The sequence below is a fragment of the Anabas testudineus genome, chromosome 11 (genome assembly GCF_900324465.2).
Source record: "Anabas testudineus chromosome 11, fAnaTes1.2, whole genome shotgun sequence".
Taxonomy (NCBI): Eukaryota; Metazoa; Chordata; class Actinopteri; order Anabantiformes; family Anabantidae; genus Anabas; species Anabas testudineus.
The window spans coordinates 5,431,825-5,448,012 of record NC_046620.1 but is presented as its reverse complement, the minus strand read 5'-3'; the positions used below and the strand labels follow the sequence as shown (position 1 = coordinate 5,448,012).

Genomic DNA, 16,188 nt, shown 5'->3' with positions numbered 1-16,188 from the left:
AGCATGACATTACATTTGTCCTATCCTTCATATTTATGTTCATGTTGTATGTACTTGTTTCACTTTACTATTTTATGTCAGTGTGTTTCCCTTAAAGAAGTTTGTACTCCTCACAGAGGCTGTAGAGACATGAGATACACAAAAATACTGTATGTACAGTAAGTCACTCTTCCCCAGTGCAACTAAAATACTGAATATATTATGTCTCTTTTATAAACTAAACATTTCTCTTTACTGTTATGTAAACAATTGTATTGTATGAGTGGTTTCCTTTTCTTGTCCCCTCTGTGAAGGACAATTTACACATTGAGGACATTAAAGTTCCCACTAAGAAAAGCCTGCAGCCCAAGGTGAAATAATAACAGTGCAAACATATATTAAGTTTAAAATCAGACGTGCACAATATCTTATATTTAAGAATGTGAAACCAGAAAAGATTTTATATATTTGCCTAATTAAGAGAAACAGCTGCCACTTAATTGCATGCCAATAAACTAATGGATTGATGGTTAATAGCAATAGAAATCAGTTTCTTAAAGAGCCTCAGAACCTTAAATCCACATTTGAACCACAGAGCAGTTTCAGTGTGACAGCACTTAGCACTGTCACAGGACGTTTTTAATAAATATCTAAATGCTAAATAGTTAAATAATCCCTCTGGTCACTCCTATTTTCCATTAGCTGACACATAAGTAAGACATTAGTGCTTTCAGTGTGGTATCTGTGACCTGTTAGCACACTTGCTAACTGCACAGTAAGTTAGTTTAACTCACCAGCATCCAGTTCTACGTTGTACGTTGGTATTGCGTCCAGAGATAACCTGTAACTTTCAAAGTTGGGGTCCAGCAGGTCTCTATTGACCTTCAAGGAATAATTAGACGCAGCCATGTCTTTTTAGTGTGGCTGTCTTATTCACAAGTTAGTGACAGCGAGATGAGGATGATGTTGAAGAAGACACACGGTTCCTGTTTTGTCTCACACGGAACCATTTAACAGCGGACACCACCTGCCCGGGCGCTCATGGGTAATGAAGTTCTCCTTATATTTTCTCTAAATGCTTTGTTGCCTTTAACAATTTACTATTATTAACTAATTTCGTCGTCACCATCTACACAGTCCATTAAAGAGCAACGTGTTATAAGACCGGATTTTGTCACAGTTTATTAGCGTAATGCTAACTAACCGCCACTAAGGCGGAACCGTTGACATTCTAATGTTTCAGACGGCACCGTTATCTTAAGGGACTTTCTGTTCCCCAGCTGATCCAATCCAACAAAAGGTACCGTTTACCTGACTGCTAGCTAAACTCAATATATGTCTACATTTCTCTCGTTTCGTAACGTCCTAAGTGACACACTTGTTTTTTGTATTTGATTTTCAGTCAGATCATGAGCAAAGAATCCCAAATGAGGGCTGCAATAAACCAGAAGCTGATAGAAATGGGGGAACGGGAGCGGTAAGTGAGCCTTTCTCTGCAGTGGTTTGATCATGAACCGTTTAGAGACTCATGTGGCTTTTCAGATATCCAGACACTTTTATAATGTCCATAAAATGTGTGGCTCCAGGTTGAAAGAATTACTCAGGGCAAAGCTGGTGGAGTGTGGATGGAAGGATCAGCTGAAAGCGCACTGCAAAGGTACTGTGGGCTGTTTGTGAGCAGCTGTGTTGTGATCCTGTGAAACTGGATCACTAAATCCACTCTCCTTTGTGTCCAGATGTGATCAGAGAAAAAGGCCTGGAGCACGTCACAGTGGAAGACCTGGTCACAGAAGTCACACCGAAAGGCAGAGGTACTTCACAGATGCTGACACTCAAATACAGCAGCAGAGGGTGGAAAACAGAAATGTTGACGTTTTAAATCCACGGTTTGGTTCAGGTTTTGATCACTGTTTCATATTCCAGTATTACAGAGTCTTTGCTTTATTGGCCATGAAAAGAATAATGTAGATTTAATAACAAACAAACTGATCCACTATTTCTGTGTGATACAGTCTCTGATGGTTAAAGATACTTATTGAGGAAAAACTGAAATCCTCATCTTACCAGTGAAACTTTTTGACTTGCAGAGTTGGGTACAAATGTTCTATATTAAACGCAGTACATTAGTAAGTGAAATATTACAAAAGCTGTTTATTTGGAGGAATTGAAATTCTTCTTGACCACTTACACAGCACTATACCTTTTATCTTTCTTTCTGTTATACAGTATAACGCAATGAAAACTACAGTTTATTCTACTCCCTCTTTAAAACCACTTATATCCAAACTAAACACAAGTTCCCAACACCTTGCAGTACAATATACAACTTCCCCATTTACAGTGTTATATTTATTTATTACAGGTGGTGTGTAGTGGATGTTTCTGCCTTTCTGACATTTCTTTCCTCTCCTCTCTGCAGCACTTGTACCAGACAGCGTGAAGAAAGAGCTCCTTCAGAGAATCAGAGCTTTTCTAGCTCAACATGCGACTTTGTGAATGAGATGATTTGTGTCTAGACGTTTTTTTACTCACTGTAGATCCACCATTCCAATCCAACCTGATGTTTGTTCTCATCGTGAGCAATGCTGAAGTGTTATTTTTTATTTTGTATTGTGTGTTTTCATATTGATTTTAGTTTGTTATGCTGCAGTTTTGGAAAAAAAAAATAAAGTCATGCCAATTTTGGTCACTGGAAGTCCTGATTGTTTTATTAGTTTAGGTGCTATTAAAAACCTGTTTGCCCTGTTTCCATGTTCAAACCACAAAAATGCAGATGGGTCTAGTTTGTAATCACTTTTTTTTTAAACAGACAACATGATGAGTGACTTGTGCTAAAAATATTGTAGATTGTGTGACAGGAATGTCTCTTGTCTTATCACGTGGCAGTGGGGTTCTTCAGTTCGTTTAGGTGTTACGTAAGCAGACAAAGAAATGGAGTGGGCTGAATACATGCACCGGTAACACTGATGGTTTAATAATTAGTGCAAACTACACAATTAGTGCAAGATTTTTCATGGCTTTAAGCTTAATGAAAATAACTTATCAGTTGATTGTTCAGTCTTTAAATAAGATTTGTACTTCAAGACCGAGTTTTTAGTTTGGTGCGTGGGCAGTGTGAGACTGTGTGTGGGGGCTGCAAATGGATGTGTGTGTCGTTATTTATTATTATATTACAGTACAGTAGGTTTCTGTGTGTTGCTCTTATGTACGATAACTGTCAATGTGTGGTTTTGCCAACACACAAGAGTTCCACACACCCACAGTGTCTTTCCCACGCGTACTTAAAGCAATAAGAAACTTCAAAACTGAAACTACACTATTAGCTATTACTAAATATTAATGCTGAAAAAGTACTGAAGTTGTGATTTGTTGGATTTTGAAATACTGCCTTATTCATTTAAAGGTTTAGTTTTACATCATGTGTACTCTAATTATAAATCTACTGTAGAGCTGATTTTCCCATCTGTTTGATTTTTAGAAAAGCAAAACTGTTAAAATGAAAGTCACGACTCTACCAGCGTAAAACCATCTGTCCTGAGTTAGCAGGGTTTCTGTTTGTCCTGTGATCATATTGTTTTGTTGATGCAGTATTCCTTTTTTCTCCTAATCGAGCTGCAGTGAGCGCTGCACATTTGTCATTTATAATGTCTGAGCACAACCACAGAGAAATAATGGTTTCTTGGAAAGTAGCTTTAAACCCTGTCTCACTAATTCAAAGTTTGTTTTTCATTTTTTGTAGATATTGAATAAAAAACAAAAAACGCTTCATCCTTCATCATCATGTCCTTCATTGTCTTTTCTCGTAAAGCAGCATGAGTAATGGTCTAAACTAACATCCACTATTCTTCCTACAATACATTTAAAGATGGCTTTTTGAACATCTTTGCTAAACTCAGACATTAACATTGCAACGCTTCAGGTCAACTGAAGGCATTTGGGAATTTGGAGGTTCAGTTTCAGGGTCCAAAGTTTCAGGGACAAGTCAAAATGCGGTTTTGAATGTTCTGTTTTGTTGATTATATTGTCAGTTATAATTATTTATATTGTTGTTGGTTGCAGCATTCCTGGTATACATGCACACTGTTGAATTTAAAGTCCAAGACTCATCATTCAAGTCTGCTTCAGTGTGTTGCAAACACTTTGAGGAGCATAGTAATCATGTCATTTCTCTGCAACAGTGATGTGGGGAAAAGCGGTTTTAAATAAATGCAAGTAAAGAACAAATGTTTAACCAGAAGACCCTGACAATCACACATCCCCCATATAAACTGTCACTAGTTTTAAATGTCTTGGAACTGTGAGAAAACCAGAAGCTGCATCTGTTGAGGAGGTTAAATCATTTTAATGTTCACAAACAGTGGAAATTGTGTAAGAATTTGTTACGCAGTATTTTAGTACTATTATCTTGTAATTCTTAGTATTACGTATTAGGTTGTGTTAAATGACTAGACTAGGTTAGATTAAAATAAAAAAAACTGGTTTCATATCAGCCCAGGTCACATCCTCGTTATGAGAGGAAAAGCAGCAGAAGGGCTGAGGCACAGTCTCGTTATGAAACCACACTGAAACTCTTGTTGTGGAAGCTTTAAAGAAGATAAAAATAAGTTTCCTCGTAGTATTTGTTCATGTGGCCTTGTGCCCTCTGCATACTGTATTTCAGGGGTGAGAAAAAAAAGGTGCTAGACTGCAGCATTACAGCAGATTCTTTTTACTGTGCACTACTAGGAGCCAACAACACCAAACGTAGGTGAGAAGAGTGAATAGTTGACTAATGATGGAGTGCACGACCTCTGGGTTCTAATGATTTTGTTACTCAACTTTTGAAATCCTTGCCACCTGTGATCCTGTAATGCTCGTTACACCAAGACAAAATGACTTGAGATGACTTTGCTGCTCTGGTGAGTAATGAGCATAGATCTCATATATCTGCAGCAGCACCTACATCCTTTTTCCATACTGCTTTATAAGGTGGCTCAAATCACAAAAACCAGCATGGTGACATTTGTTGTTAACATACTTCAGAGGAAATTATGCAACTCTTCATCTCTGCAGGAGACTTCAAGGAAATGGAAGCATGGGAATAAAACACAGTAAAATTCTGTGATGTCTTCCTGTTCAGCGTGTCATCATCGTAAACCAACGTGTGTGCTCTGTGATTGTTGTGGATTTTTGTCTCCATGTTGACAACAGCCATGGACCATTGTGTTTTTGTGTTGTCTGTCTGTGTGTCCCATTTCCATGACACCATTCTCAGATCTGAAGGACTTCCTTCGGGGAATGGTTTCAAAATTGGCACAGACATCTACTTGGGCTCAAGGATGCACTGATTAGATTTGCACAGGCACTGACATTATGTTTTGTTTGTATACACATGCCACATGCAATAATCATCGTGACGTTTATAAAGGACTTGTGTTGGAGTTCGTCACCAATTGTTCAAAAATAATGTTCAACTGGGACCAGCACGTATTTCCACCTGTTTAATAATCAGTCATGTTTCCAGTTAGAGACTCACCTTTAAAGTTTCACTTCTTATCATCTTTACTTCCGTTAAAGGCTGGTTGAGGTGCGTTCATGGAGCTTTTACTCATCCTCTGTTTGAACCAATGTGTGTCTTCAGATGTGTTCTTACATGGACATGCTGATTTGATCTAAACAGGTGTAGACGGTGGTGGCTGAGCTCTACAGTCTCCTCCCAGTTGCAGGTGAGAGGCGGAACAATGAGCAGTGTTGCATAAAAAGATGCACGCTCCAGTATACAGACCGTCTCTGTTGGTTCAACAGATAAACATTTTCTAACTGACTACAGGTAGGCGGTGTATGTCTAAATACAGTTTTCAACTGGTTATTTTTTTGGATCAGTCCTGCCTTCGGTAAGATTCATTCTTTGTATGATTTGAAAACCATCAGAAACATGAATCTGAAGCTTTATAATTGGTTCACCTTTTTTCTACAGCTGGACCTCAACAGCAGGTGAAGGTGCAGGGAAATCTGGTTGAACTCCAGGATGGAGTCAGCGTTGAAGCCGACTGTTCTCCTCCTCACTCTTTATTGCTGCTGCAGTAAGAAAACTCTTTTATTTAATTATTATTATTATTATTATTATTATTATTATTATTATTATTATTATTATTATTATTATTATTATTATTATTATTATATTTTTCAGTTATAATAAAACATCTGCTTTATTTGAAATCAAAATCATTGGAACTAGTCAGTTTCAAATGAACAAGACATGCTCAGTTTTTCTCTGTTTTGTGTTTTTACATGAACTGAATTTTCAGGTGCTCAGCGCATTGACTATATTTCTCCAAATCGAGGAAGCATGAATGGAGCAACGAGACTTACTATCTCAGGAAACGGCAAGTGGACCCTTATAAAAGTTTGTCCTAATGTGAAACGCAACATGATGATGCTTCAATCTTGTTATTAACCTTCCAGATTAGCTGAATTTTATTTATTAAATTTGTTGTGAGGTTTTAAACTGATCATACACAGTTTCCCCATTTATCTGGTTTGCAGTTACTGAAGTGATGCAACTAAATAGTAAATGCAAAACTAAATGTTACTGTTGATAAATGATGCTTTAATCCAGGATTTGTGGGACTTTGGCTGAATTTCCATTTCATTTTAAAAATACTGAATCACTTCCAGCATCCGCTTCCCTATCAGGACTCTTCTAACGGCTTGCTGAGCAACACGTTTAACCAGAAAACAGCAGCGTGTAAAGATGAACATGAAAAGTGACTGTTCCGGGTTCTTCCAGGTTTTGCCCAGGAACAACAGCTGCAGCTGAATCCAACAGACGACTCGGTTGGCAACCGCGTTACACTCGTGTCAGATACCCTGTCGATCCCCTGTGATGTGGAGAGAGACTCATCACACAGCAACCAGATCCTGTGTTACACCAGGTAGCCTTCAGGTCAAAGTGGCCTCTACACTTAAGCTTACAGAAGTTTATGAGTCACTTCAGGCGTATGTTTCTCTAAAACATGTTTTCATGACAGAGTCCTGCCGGCTGATGTCTATTCAGTCCATGTCACTGTGGATGGTGTTCCTATTCCTGACAACAAGATATGTGGCGGTGTCTACAAATCATACTGGTGCAGCTTCTATGTAAGTTCACAGCTGATGCTGAACTTCGATTAGTTACTTCCTGCTGCCAAGTCTGGATTTTAATTGATGATTAGTCCCTAACCTTTTTATTACTTCAACTCTCCACAGAGTGTCTGGTATAGCACCCCCACTATTTACTCTCTGAGTCCAGTCAGTGGTCTTCCAGGTACAGTTATCATTTCAGCAGCGTACGATGAATTTACAGTCCACTCTGCTTGGAGCTTATGAATTAAAACTACTTGAAAATCACTGCAGGCACCTTGGTGACAGTGCGAGGACGGATCTACACAAATGTATACGGGAGCAACACGGCCTTGAGCTCTAATGGCCTCAATGTGAGATTTCTCAGGTATAAAACTAAAATGAACACAAACACACTTTCAAATGTCTAATGTTTCAATTCTAATGTGTCACGTTTTGTGATAATACTTCTATAATGAAATGATGTACCAATCAACATACTCGTGTTCATTGCAGAGCCTACATGGGAGGAATGCCTTGCATCCTGCTTAAACCGCAGTCAGATGAGCTGTAAGTAGTTTGTCCATGTGTGAATTACATTTACCTTCTGAGTGATGGAATTAGAATAAATGAAAGTAATAATTCAAATGAGTTGGTATTTGAACAATATTCAAATTCCTCTACAGATATAAATTGCAGCTGGATTCTGAAGGTTCTCAGTGGGGATACATGAGCTGCAAAATGACTGGATCATATGTTGGTGAGATTGGTTTATGAGTAACTGCTCTGAATATGTATTTATAAAAGATTCATATTGTGTTAAACCATCCAATTGTTTGTTAATGATTATGTTTCTTTTCCATCAGGGCATCAAAACTTGAGCTACATTCTTGATGCTGAATATGGACGGTAAAGTGGGACGTGTTTGTGACTTGATGCTTATTTACATTTACATTTACATTTAGTCATTTAGCAGACGCTTTTATCCAAAGCAACTTACAAGTGAGGAACAAGGCAAGCAAACAAAATCTAAGTCAAGGAGAAACAACTTCAAAGCAGAGTGCAATCAAAAAAGTGTTTCTGTTTCAAGACATGTTAGAAAGGGTAGTATTTTTTTTTTTTTTAAGTGCAAAGGAAGATGCGGAAGAGTCCTGTTTTCAGCAGTTTTTTAAAGATTGCTAGAGAGGTGGCTGAGCGTGCAGAGATAGGCAGCTCATTCCACCATCGTGGGATCACTGAGCTGAACAGTTTTCCTTGGTGTCGACTGTGTGGTGTTGGTACCACCAGACGACGTTCCCTGGTTGAGCGCAGTGGACGGGAGGGGAGGTAGACCTGAATGATTGAACTAAGATAAGATGGAGCTGTGGAGTTAACCACTCTGCAGGCAAGAGACAGAGCTTTGAACTTGATCCTTGCAGCCACAGGAAGCCAGTGCAAAGATCTGAAGAGCGGTGTGAAATGAGACCTTTTTGGTTGATTAAAAATGAGGCGTGCTGCTGCATTTTGGATCATCTGGAGGGGTTTAGGTCGTGGATGCCGGTAAACCCATCAGTAGTGCATTGCAGTAATCCAGGCGAGATAAGATCAACGCCTGTACAATGAGTTGGGTTGTGTACTCCGTCAGATAGGGTCTGATCTTTCTGATATTGTGGAGGGCATATCTACACGACCTAGCGACTGTGGCGATGTGTGTATTCCACATGATCACTACAGTTTTAGATTTGCACACACTTTGCATCCTTCTCCACGACCTTACTCACACACACACACACCTGTTTCCAGTTTCCTCATCTGTTTTCTCACCGTAGCTCTTTGCCACAGCAGGTGGTTTGTTGTTGATGCTGTGTTTGGGTCCTCCCCGCGTCGGCTCTGCACTTTCTAAATAAAATCACAGACTGACAAACAGAAAAATTTAAATGAAGGTCCTGAAGGGTTTCTTTCTTAATGATTAATTGTCTTACTTTAGGAGTCTTCCAGACAAGAATCTGTTCAGGGTTTCCGCTTTGGGGAAGCTCTCCATGTTCCAGACCTATGCAGGTACATTAAACAGCCAAACAACTGCTGACAATAGATGTGTCAGTATTCTTTAATGGTTCTTCTGTTGTATTTAATATAATTGCAGTGAAATGTTTGTCGTTTTTAAGAGGTGACAGGAGTCTCTCCATCAAGCGGTAGTGTCATGGGTGGAACCCTGCTGACCATCCAAGGCAGCTACTTTGACCAGACTGACAGTCCAGCACGTGTTCTTGTTGGAGGTGATTATCTCAGTGGAAACATAACACAAACCCACCAGCTGTAGCCAGTTTCTAACACCATGACGACTTGCTGATGTTCTTAACACAGAGTACACAGTGTTCAGTGTGAAAAGATGATTATCTACACACAACAAAAAACTAGTCAGTGTTGGGGACTCTACTCACGCATAGTGATAATCCTTTTCAACTCATTGGCATGTGTGCACAGTTTAAAACAAATGAAACACAAAGAGGTGTCGCACGCTGAGGAAATGTTTCGAAAGCGCAAAGAGGCAGCAGACCGTGATGGACGAGTCTGTCTCTCATCGAATTTCACAAGATATCATCTTATCAACCATCATATCATTCTGATATCCTGCATGAAAGTTCACTGAAATTAAATCACTATTCTTCCACTTTGTATAGATGCAGAACACAAACAAGTACTTAATCACTTATAAAAATAATACTGGCAAATCATCAGTTACTTTATTTTGAGTGATAGATCTGCATAATCTTTGCTGTTAATTAATTTCAACTGCTGTTTAAAACAGTTTTAAATGTTATGTCATGATCACATTTTGTGAGCGTAAAAATATAAACTATAATTCCTTCTATAAAACAAATGTATAGTGGAGTAAAAAGTAATAGATTTCGTCTCTTTCTTATTTCTTAAAGAAAAACAAGGTCATTCTTTCAGTCAGCAACACAGGATTTATTTATTTATTTTTTATTTTTTTCAGGTCGATCTTGTAAAGTCCAGAGTTTGTCCGATGGCAGCATTACATGCACGACTGTTGAGAACCACATGAACAACAACACAAGACTCTACCCAGGTGAGATCACATCCTCCTCCTCTGGAAACAAATGGAGGTCTTGATTTATTCTCCTTATTTACTTTCATGCCATGAAAACTCAGCCAGTGGAAGAATTCAAAATATCTGTTCTGCTTTTCCACACAAGGATCTTGTTTTGAAGATAATGATCTGGTCCTGTCACTGTAGGGCGTCACATATTTCCAATCATACATCACAGTTCTCACGGAGGAAACATCAGCAGTCGAAACAATATCTGTCTTTAAAGCATTCAAAAAACGTGGCTGCTTTGAAATTTAAATAAAATACTAAATAAACGACTTATTTGAAAACATGTATTACATTCAACATATCAAATGTGTATCTGTATCTACACCCAGGCAGCAGAGGCTTAAAGATGGAGGTGTGGAACAACACGAGGCCTCGTTACCTGACTGACATTTGGAACTACAACGAGAGCACGGCTGGATACTGGTCGCAGCAGATCGACTCCATGCCCCAAACCTTTCCAGATGAAATGGATTATTTCTCTGCACGATTCAGGGGCTTCTTCGTTCCTCCAGCCAGCGGCAACTACACAATGGACCTCTGGTGTGATGACAGATGTGATCTCTACCTGAGCAACTCCAGCCGTCCAGAACATAAGGTGTCAACAGGGAGTTCATTTTAAAATAACACACTGTTAATAGTTAGTGTGGTCACAATGAAGACACTTTGTGCTGTGGTTCATTTTTATAGAGTGAAATACAATCTGAGATTTACTGTGCAGTGGGTGATGTGGTTATTTTCAGAACAGATTTTTGTAACATATACTTTACATCCTGCTCCTCAGGTTCGAGTTGCCTACCAGCCATATTATATTTCATATTCCACACAAAAGCCCCCACAAAGGACTGCAGTAATGGCCCTAGAGAAAGATCAACCGTAAGCATGGAAGCATCAATAAACAACATCATTAAATCTCTGCACTCCACAGAAAATAATTATAATTGTTTCTCTTTCTTTAGCTACTACATTGAAATTCTGCTACAAGAAAATGCTGGTGGAAGCTTTGTCAATGTTGCCTTATTCCACGAGGAGAGTGCGTTTACAGAAGATCAGACAAACGATGCTGTCAACGAGGTTCAAAATATAGTGGCTCAATATCCTATATTTGATGAGGAACAGGTATGTGGTAGCTAACATGATGTCCAGGGGTGGGTCTAGAAATGTTTAATGGAGGGGACAGGCTGGAGTACACACTCAGAGAATAACAACAACAACAACAATAATAATGATGATTTTTCCGCAAATTGATTTCAGCTCTTTCGTCGATCACCTCTGTTGTGTTCTCTGTTACTCAGGTGGTTTCCTTCAGCCCATGGCTCACAAACGTCACCGCCGTCAAAGAGGTGCAGATGGTGACTGTCAACAGCAGCTGTGATACCGAGCTCTGTGGGGACACCTTCTTCAGCCTGGGCTGTGGAGACGCCATCACTGGTGATGTGTTTTATGATTATTTGATTTATTAGATGGGCTGTTAGTTGCATTGAACGAAAACAAGCTTTAATACCTCCTAATGATCCCTTCCCTAATGATGCCTTTAGGCCCAATCCCAGTTGGTGCCTCAGCAGCGGTTGTGGAAGCAGCATTGAACAACCTGTGGACCATCAAACCCGACACAGTGCAGGTCACCAAGCAGGACGGCAGTCAAGGATCTGACTACACAGTCACATTCAATTCTGACAGAGGTAAAAAGAGACCAGGAAACAAGTGAAGCAGTGAGATTCAAACATCTGTAGTGGAAACTGTACGTTACCAGCTGTTCAACATGATAAACTCTTACACTGCGTATGTCGCTGCACCTGATGTTGTGGTTGTATTCAGCAGTAAATAAATAAATAAATAAATAAAAATACAGTAATTAACAGATTTTCTGTTTTGTTGCAGGTGATTTTGATCCTTTAACCTTCACGATTTTTGGCCTCAATGCCAACATCTCCGTTACTGAGGTGACCAAAGGCAGAAGCAACCTGAAGACCTTCACTCTGCTCTGGGGGGGAATTCCTACACGACCCATTGCCTTCAACACAACAGCAGCTGAGGTCTGTTTAGTTTAAACCTCAGTTTTCCATCTGCAGTTCAAAACCCTCTAACATCAAACTGAACCAATCCTGCCACATCTTGTTATAGTAAATGAATACAATAAAAACAAAGCTGACGGCCGCCGTGCGTGACTCCACAGGTGCAGTCCGCTCTGCAGGACATGATGAAAGCCGAGTGTCCCGCTGAGATCCTGACCGCTGAAGGCTCAGATGTGAAATACTTCAAGGACTTTGAAGGCGACAACTCTCAGGTCAGTGGGGACAAAACGTATTTGGAAGTTTGTTGACTTCCAACATGATTTTCTCTATTTCAATTGAAAGGGTGTTTTTATTTTGCACATGACTTACTTACATATATGTTTTTGAATCAGTTTTTTAGTGTGGGCACTCCTGTGTACAGAACTGGTTTCTGTGGGCTGTGGTCGCTGAAGAACCCGCAGGTTCTCTTCAGGAACAGTTACGTCACAGACTCCGGTGCCACATATGGACCAATTTCTTTGGACCTTCACCCCAACGTAAAAAAAACTGCTGCTTTGTTCACAGTTGTTTTGGGGTGTTTTTTTTTTTTTTGCTTAGATTGGAGCAGCTGTTCTATAAAAAACCTCTTTAAACCTGTTTCTGTTCTTTCCAGCTTTGCTTCGCGTACAAGGGATTGTTAAAGGATGCAGTCGGCATGAAGTTTACTTACCGGGACAGCACAGGTCAAACCCTGACACAGTCCACAAACATCAGCACCATCTTCAACATAGGCCAAGAGTGAGTAACAACCACAAAGTAAAAGTTTTGTTAAACAAATTAAACTGGTTATGGATCATTGTTACTCTGACAAATATGAAAAATGTGAAGCTTCGGTGTGATTCTTTCCTCACAGGTGGAGTTACAAATGCCTGAACCTGCAGAGCTCTCTGCAGACAAACTACATCGGGAGCAAATTCTCTCTGCTGGAGTTTTATCTGTACCAAGACAACCCCAGTACCGATTTCTATGTGGATGCTGTTCACATTGGAAAAACACCAACCACAGCTGCTGAAAATGGTGCAGTTTTGTGTCAAACCTCCGTTTCAAAGCATTTCTAAACATGATTCCATGTTAAATTCGTTACTTATGTGTAAGAGTAGAACCAAGAAGATGTTTTCACTGATGTAAGACTATGTGTTTCTCACAGTCGTTCCCCTTGAGAGGAGGCCTCCACCTTTTCAGGCATCTGGACTTTTCTTCGACGTTATCACTGTTACTAAAGACACATCGAATGTCTCGCAGATCAGCTACAGGATTAAAGCCACACCAGCACAATGTGGCTTTGGCTTCCCACTTCTAGACGTTGGCTTTTTGCAGGTGACATCACTGTTTATCCCCAAACTACTGTGCATTCAAACTGACTTGCTGTAGCATATTTTACAGAGAACAACATCTCTTCAGTCAATCTTGTCAGTGACATCACATTAGGATTGTAAGAACGGTGACAGTATTACACTAGTGTCTGTTGAACCACTCTTTGTCCACTGTCTGTTTGAAGATGTCCTACAGCAGTGAGGACACGGCCGTGTTCAGGGAAGGAGCAGCCGCTGTGACCATCACGCGCCCTCACAGAGCCACCCCTCCACTGAACGGCACCTTCGATGTGGAGATTTACGGAGGTCGAGCTGAAGGTAGCTCAGGTTGATTTACTCTATGTAGTATGTGAATTTAACAGCTCCAGCTACTCTGGCTGCAGACACCTACTGCAGCTCCACAGGTTCAGCCAAAGATTATTTTTTCGGACACTGGCTTGTTCTAATTGGTGTGCACAAACTGAGTGAGTCAAACACAACACAATCCCTCCTCCTATCAGAAGTAGAACTGAAATGTTATTTATGGTTGTAGCTTCTGCACTTTAATCCTCTTAACCAGTGTGTTGTTGTGACGCATAAATGAATTAGATCTTGTTGCACAAATCTCGCCGCTACAGCATCAATGCACTGGAGACAAGGATGCACTGTAGTAACAGTCTGCAGCTGCATTATGACATCACGTATCCACATTCAAAGTCCAAGGGATTGTCTGTAGACAATTATAGCCTCAAGATTTTTAAAAAAAATAATTTTAATATCTTTTGCCAAAAATGTAAAAATAGTTGTTTTCACTTTGACAGTTTTGGATATTTTTTGTAGAACTTTGTGGAAAACTTTGTCCTCAGGTCTGTCGGTGGACATTAGTGCATTGGACCTGAAATACGCTCTGGAGGGAATTCAAGGGATGGGTAAGGTCAGTGTTACAGACCAGGGAAGCTGCAGACGCCCAAACTGGAGCGTGAAGTGGCTCACAAATCCTGGAGACCAGCCTCTGATGCAGGTCAGATCCCACTTTGTGTTTCACATTTGAAAACACAGTAGCAGCAATAGCGATGACAGAAATATTCATCAGTCATACATAAAAAAACTTTCTCTATCCTGTTATCATTTACTGTTCTTTTCCACAATGTGCGGAAGCATTAATCTACTAAAGCTAATACTGTAAGTTCAGATAAAGAAAAGAGACAGAAGCCTGGTCTTAAGTCCTGACTGTGGTCCACTAACCAGGTCAATGACTCGTCCGTTGTGGGTGAAAACGTGGTGGTTTCAGCCAGTGAGACAGTGAAGGGAGGACTGTTGATACGAAGCCTGACAGGAGATTTCTTCCGTGTGTGGGAAACCAAACCACAGGTACAGCTGCGACAGAAAAGCCTTGGGCACATTTGGTTTAGAGTTTCAGCATTATGTTTCTGTCACCTATGTGTTTTAAACACTGCTAATCACTTAATGTGTTTACTTAGCTTTGTTTGTAACCTGCAGAACAAGTTCTTTTGTTGCCTGTTTGCTCTTCTATTTGTGTATCTCGTGTCTCCAGGCAGGATTTACCTTATGATGTTTGCATGCTACTAAATAACTGCTTTGTGTTAGAGTAGCTGTCAGCTGAGGAACCTTTCACTGTTTGCAGGTGGAGGTTTACATCAACGGCATCCCCTCATTATGTTCTGGTGATTGTGGTTATGAATGGTCTGAGGGGAAAACGCCGCTTGTGACTGGAATAAGCCCGTCTCAAGGTGATCCTCTTTATTCTATGAGGCAAAATATTGTATATGCAACTAATTTCCTTTTCTACTTCATCGCACAAGCAGAACAAAACCCTCATAGGATTTGATATCAAACACAAAGTAATATTCCAAGTGTTGGATCCAAATCTGGTTTTTATGTAAACTCTAAAATATGGAGATGGTAGTAATTGTTACACAGGTTGTAAATACACTGGACCTTCCTTGTTTAGGATCCTGGGGGACTCTGTTGACTGTCACTGGTACTGGCTTTAGCAATGAAAATGCATCCATCATTGTGGGAAAGGCCACGTGTGATGTGGAACAGGTCACCGGTGAGTGAAATTAACACTAGACGTTCATTTTCCTTTGCACTTGTCTTAGTGGAAACTGTTTAATCAGATGTTTGCAAATGATATTTCAGCTACCACTCAGGTGTGCAGGCTCCGTGGTGCCAGTGCTGGTACCTACCCTGTGTCAGTCAACTTCCCCTCTCTGGGTAATGCACGTTACGCAGACAGCAGCATTCCTCTCTTTACCTACCAGCTCATAGTTTCTTCAGTGTCCCCGCTGTCTGGAAGTTTGGCAGGTAGGTTATGATAACTCATAACAGATCTCACAGAATTTTACAGCATCACAAATACATACAGGCAAATGTGTGTTTGTCCATAGAAACAATTAGTTTAGACACCCTTTTTATTGCACACATCTTATAATCATCTATTTTATTCATCGTTTTTTTTTTTTTTTTTTCTTTTACAGGAGGCACGCTGCTGACAGTAACGGGCTTCGGCTTCACCCAGAACACCACAGTTACTGTCGGCGAGGAGGAGTGTGCACTGGTTTATGCAAGTGACACTGAGCTGATGTGCAGAACACCAGCAGTGAGTGCAGTCCCAAAGCATTTTGGATTTATTGAGTGTAGCTTTTAGGAGTTTTAGTTATTG

The 16,188-nt window shown here is 40.1% G+C and overlaps 3 protein-coding genes across 3 annotated transcripts in view; 2 read left to right on the top strand and 1 right to left on the bottom strand.

The window, feature by feature from the left end:
- The window catches only part of nudcd1 (NudC domain containing 1), a 28,797-nt gene extending 27,813 nt beyond the window's left edge, over window positions 1-984 (bottom strand). Inside the window, 1 exon segment of the mRNA XM_026349467.1 lies at window positions 774-984. Within this exon segment, the coding sequence (XP_026205252.1) occupies window positions 774-888 (115 nt within the window). The 5' untranslated portion in view covers window positions 889-984.
- A 185-nt stretch (window positions 985-1,169) lies between these two features.
- Window positions 1,170-2,628, top strand: LOC113155010 (transcription and mRNA export factor ENY2-2-like). Its single transcript, XM_026349468.1, has 5 exons — window positions 1,170-1,279; window positions 1,382-1,456; window positions 1,566-1,636; window positions 1,716-1,790; window positions 2,399-2,628. The coding sequence occupies exons 2-5, from the start codon at window positions 1,389-1,391 to the stop codon at window positions 2,473-2,475; spliced, it is 291 nt and encodes a 96-aa protein (XP_026205253.1). The 5' UTR covers window positions 1,170-1,279; window positions 1,382-1,388; the 3' UTR covers window positions 2,476-2,628.
- Window positions 2,629-5,756: 3,128 nt separating this feature from the next.
- The window catches only part of LOC113154651 (fibrocystin-L), a 28,585-nt gene continuing 18,153 nt past the window's right edge, over window positions 5,757-16,188 (top strand). The window contains 31 exon segments of the mRNA XM_026348958.1: window positions 5,757-5,852; window positions 5,936-6,041; window positions 6,267-6,344; window positions 6,749-6,893; window positions 6,990-7,098; window positions 7,207-7,264; window positions 7,354-7,447; window positions 7,576-7,629; window positions 7,746-7,819; window positions 7,926-7,968; window positions 9,026-9,096; window positions 9,204-9,314; window positions 10,037-10,129; window positions 10,489-10,754; window positions 10,941-11,032; window positions 11,116-11,275; window positions 11,452-11,587; window positions 11,695-11,838; window positions 12,038-12,192; window positions 12,333-12,443; window positions 12,564-12,707; window positions 12,824-12,948; window positions 13,064-13,227; window positions 13,358-13,527; window positions 13,709-13,841; window positions 14,369-14,523; window positions 14,751-14,873; window positions 15,148-15,253; window positions 15,475-15,576; window positions 15,666-15,830; window positions 16,004-16,125. Of these exon segments, the coding sequence (XP_026204743.1) occupies window positions 5,987-6,041; window positions 6,267-6,344; window positions 6,749-6,893; window positions 6,990-7,098; window positions 7,207-7,264; window positions 7,354-7,447; window positions 7,576-7,629; window positions 7,746-7,819; window positions 7,926-7,968; window positions 9,026-9,096; window positions 9,204-9,314; window positions 10,037-10,129; window positions 10,489-10,754; window positions 10,941-11,032; window positions 11,116-11,275; window positions 11,452-11,587; window positions 11,695-11,838; window positions 12,038-12,192; window positions 12,333-12,443; window positions 12,564-12,707; window positions 12,824-12,948; window positions 13,064-13,227; window positions 13,358-13,527; window positions 13,709-13,841; window positions 14,369-14,523; window positions 14,751-14,873; window positions 15,148-15,253; window positions 15,475-15,576; window positions 15,666-15,830; window positions 16,004-16,125 (3,558 nt within the window). The 5' untranslated portion in view covers window positions 5,757-5,852; window positions 5,936-5,986.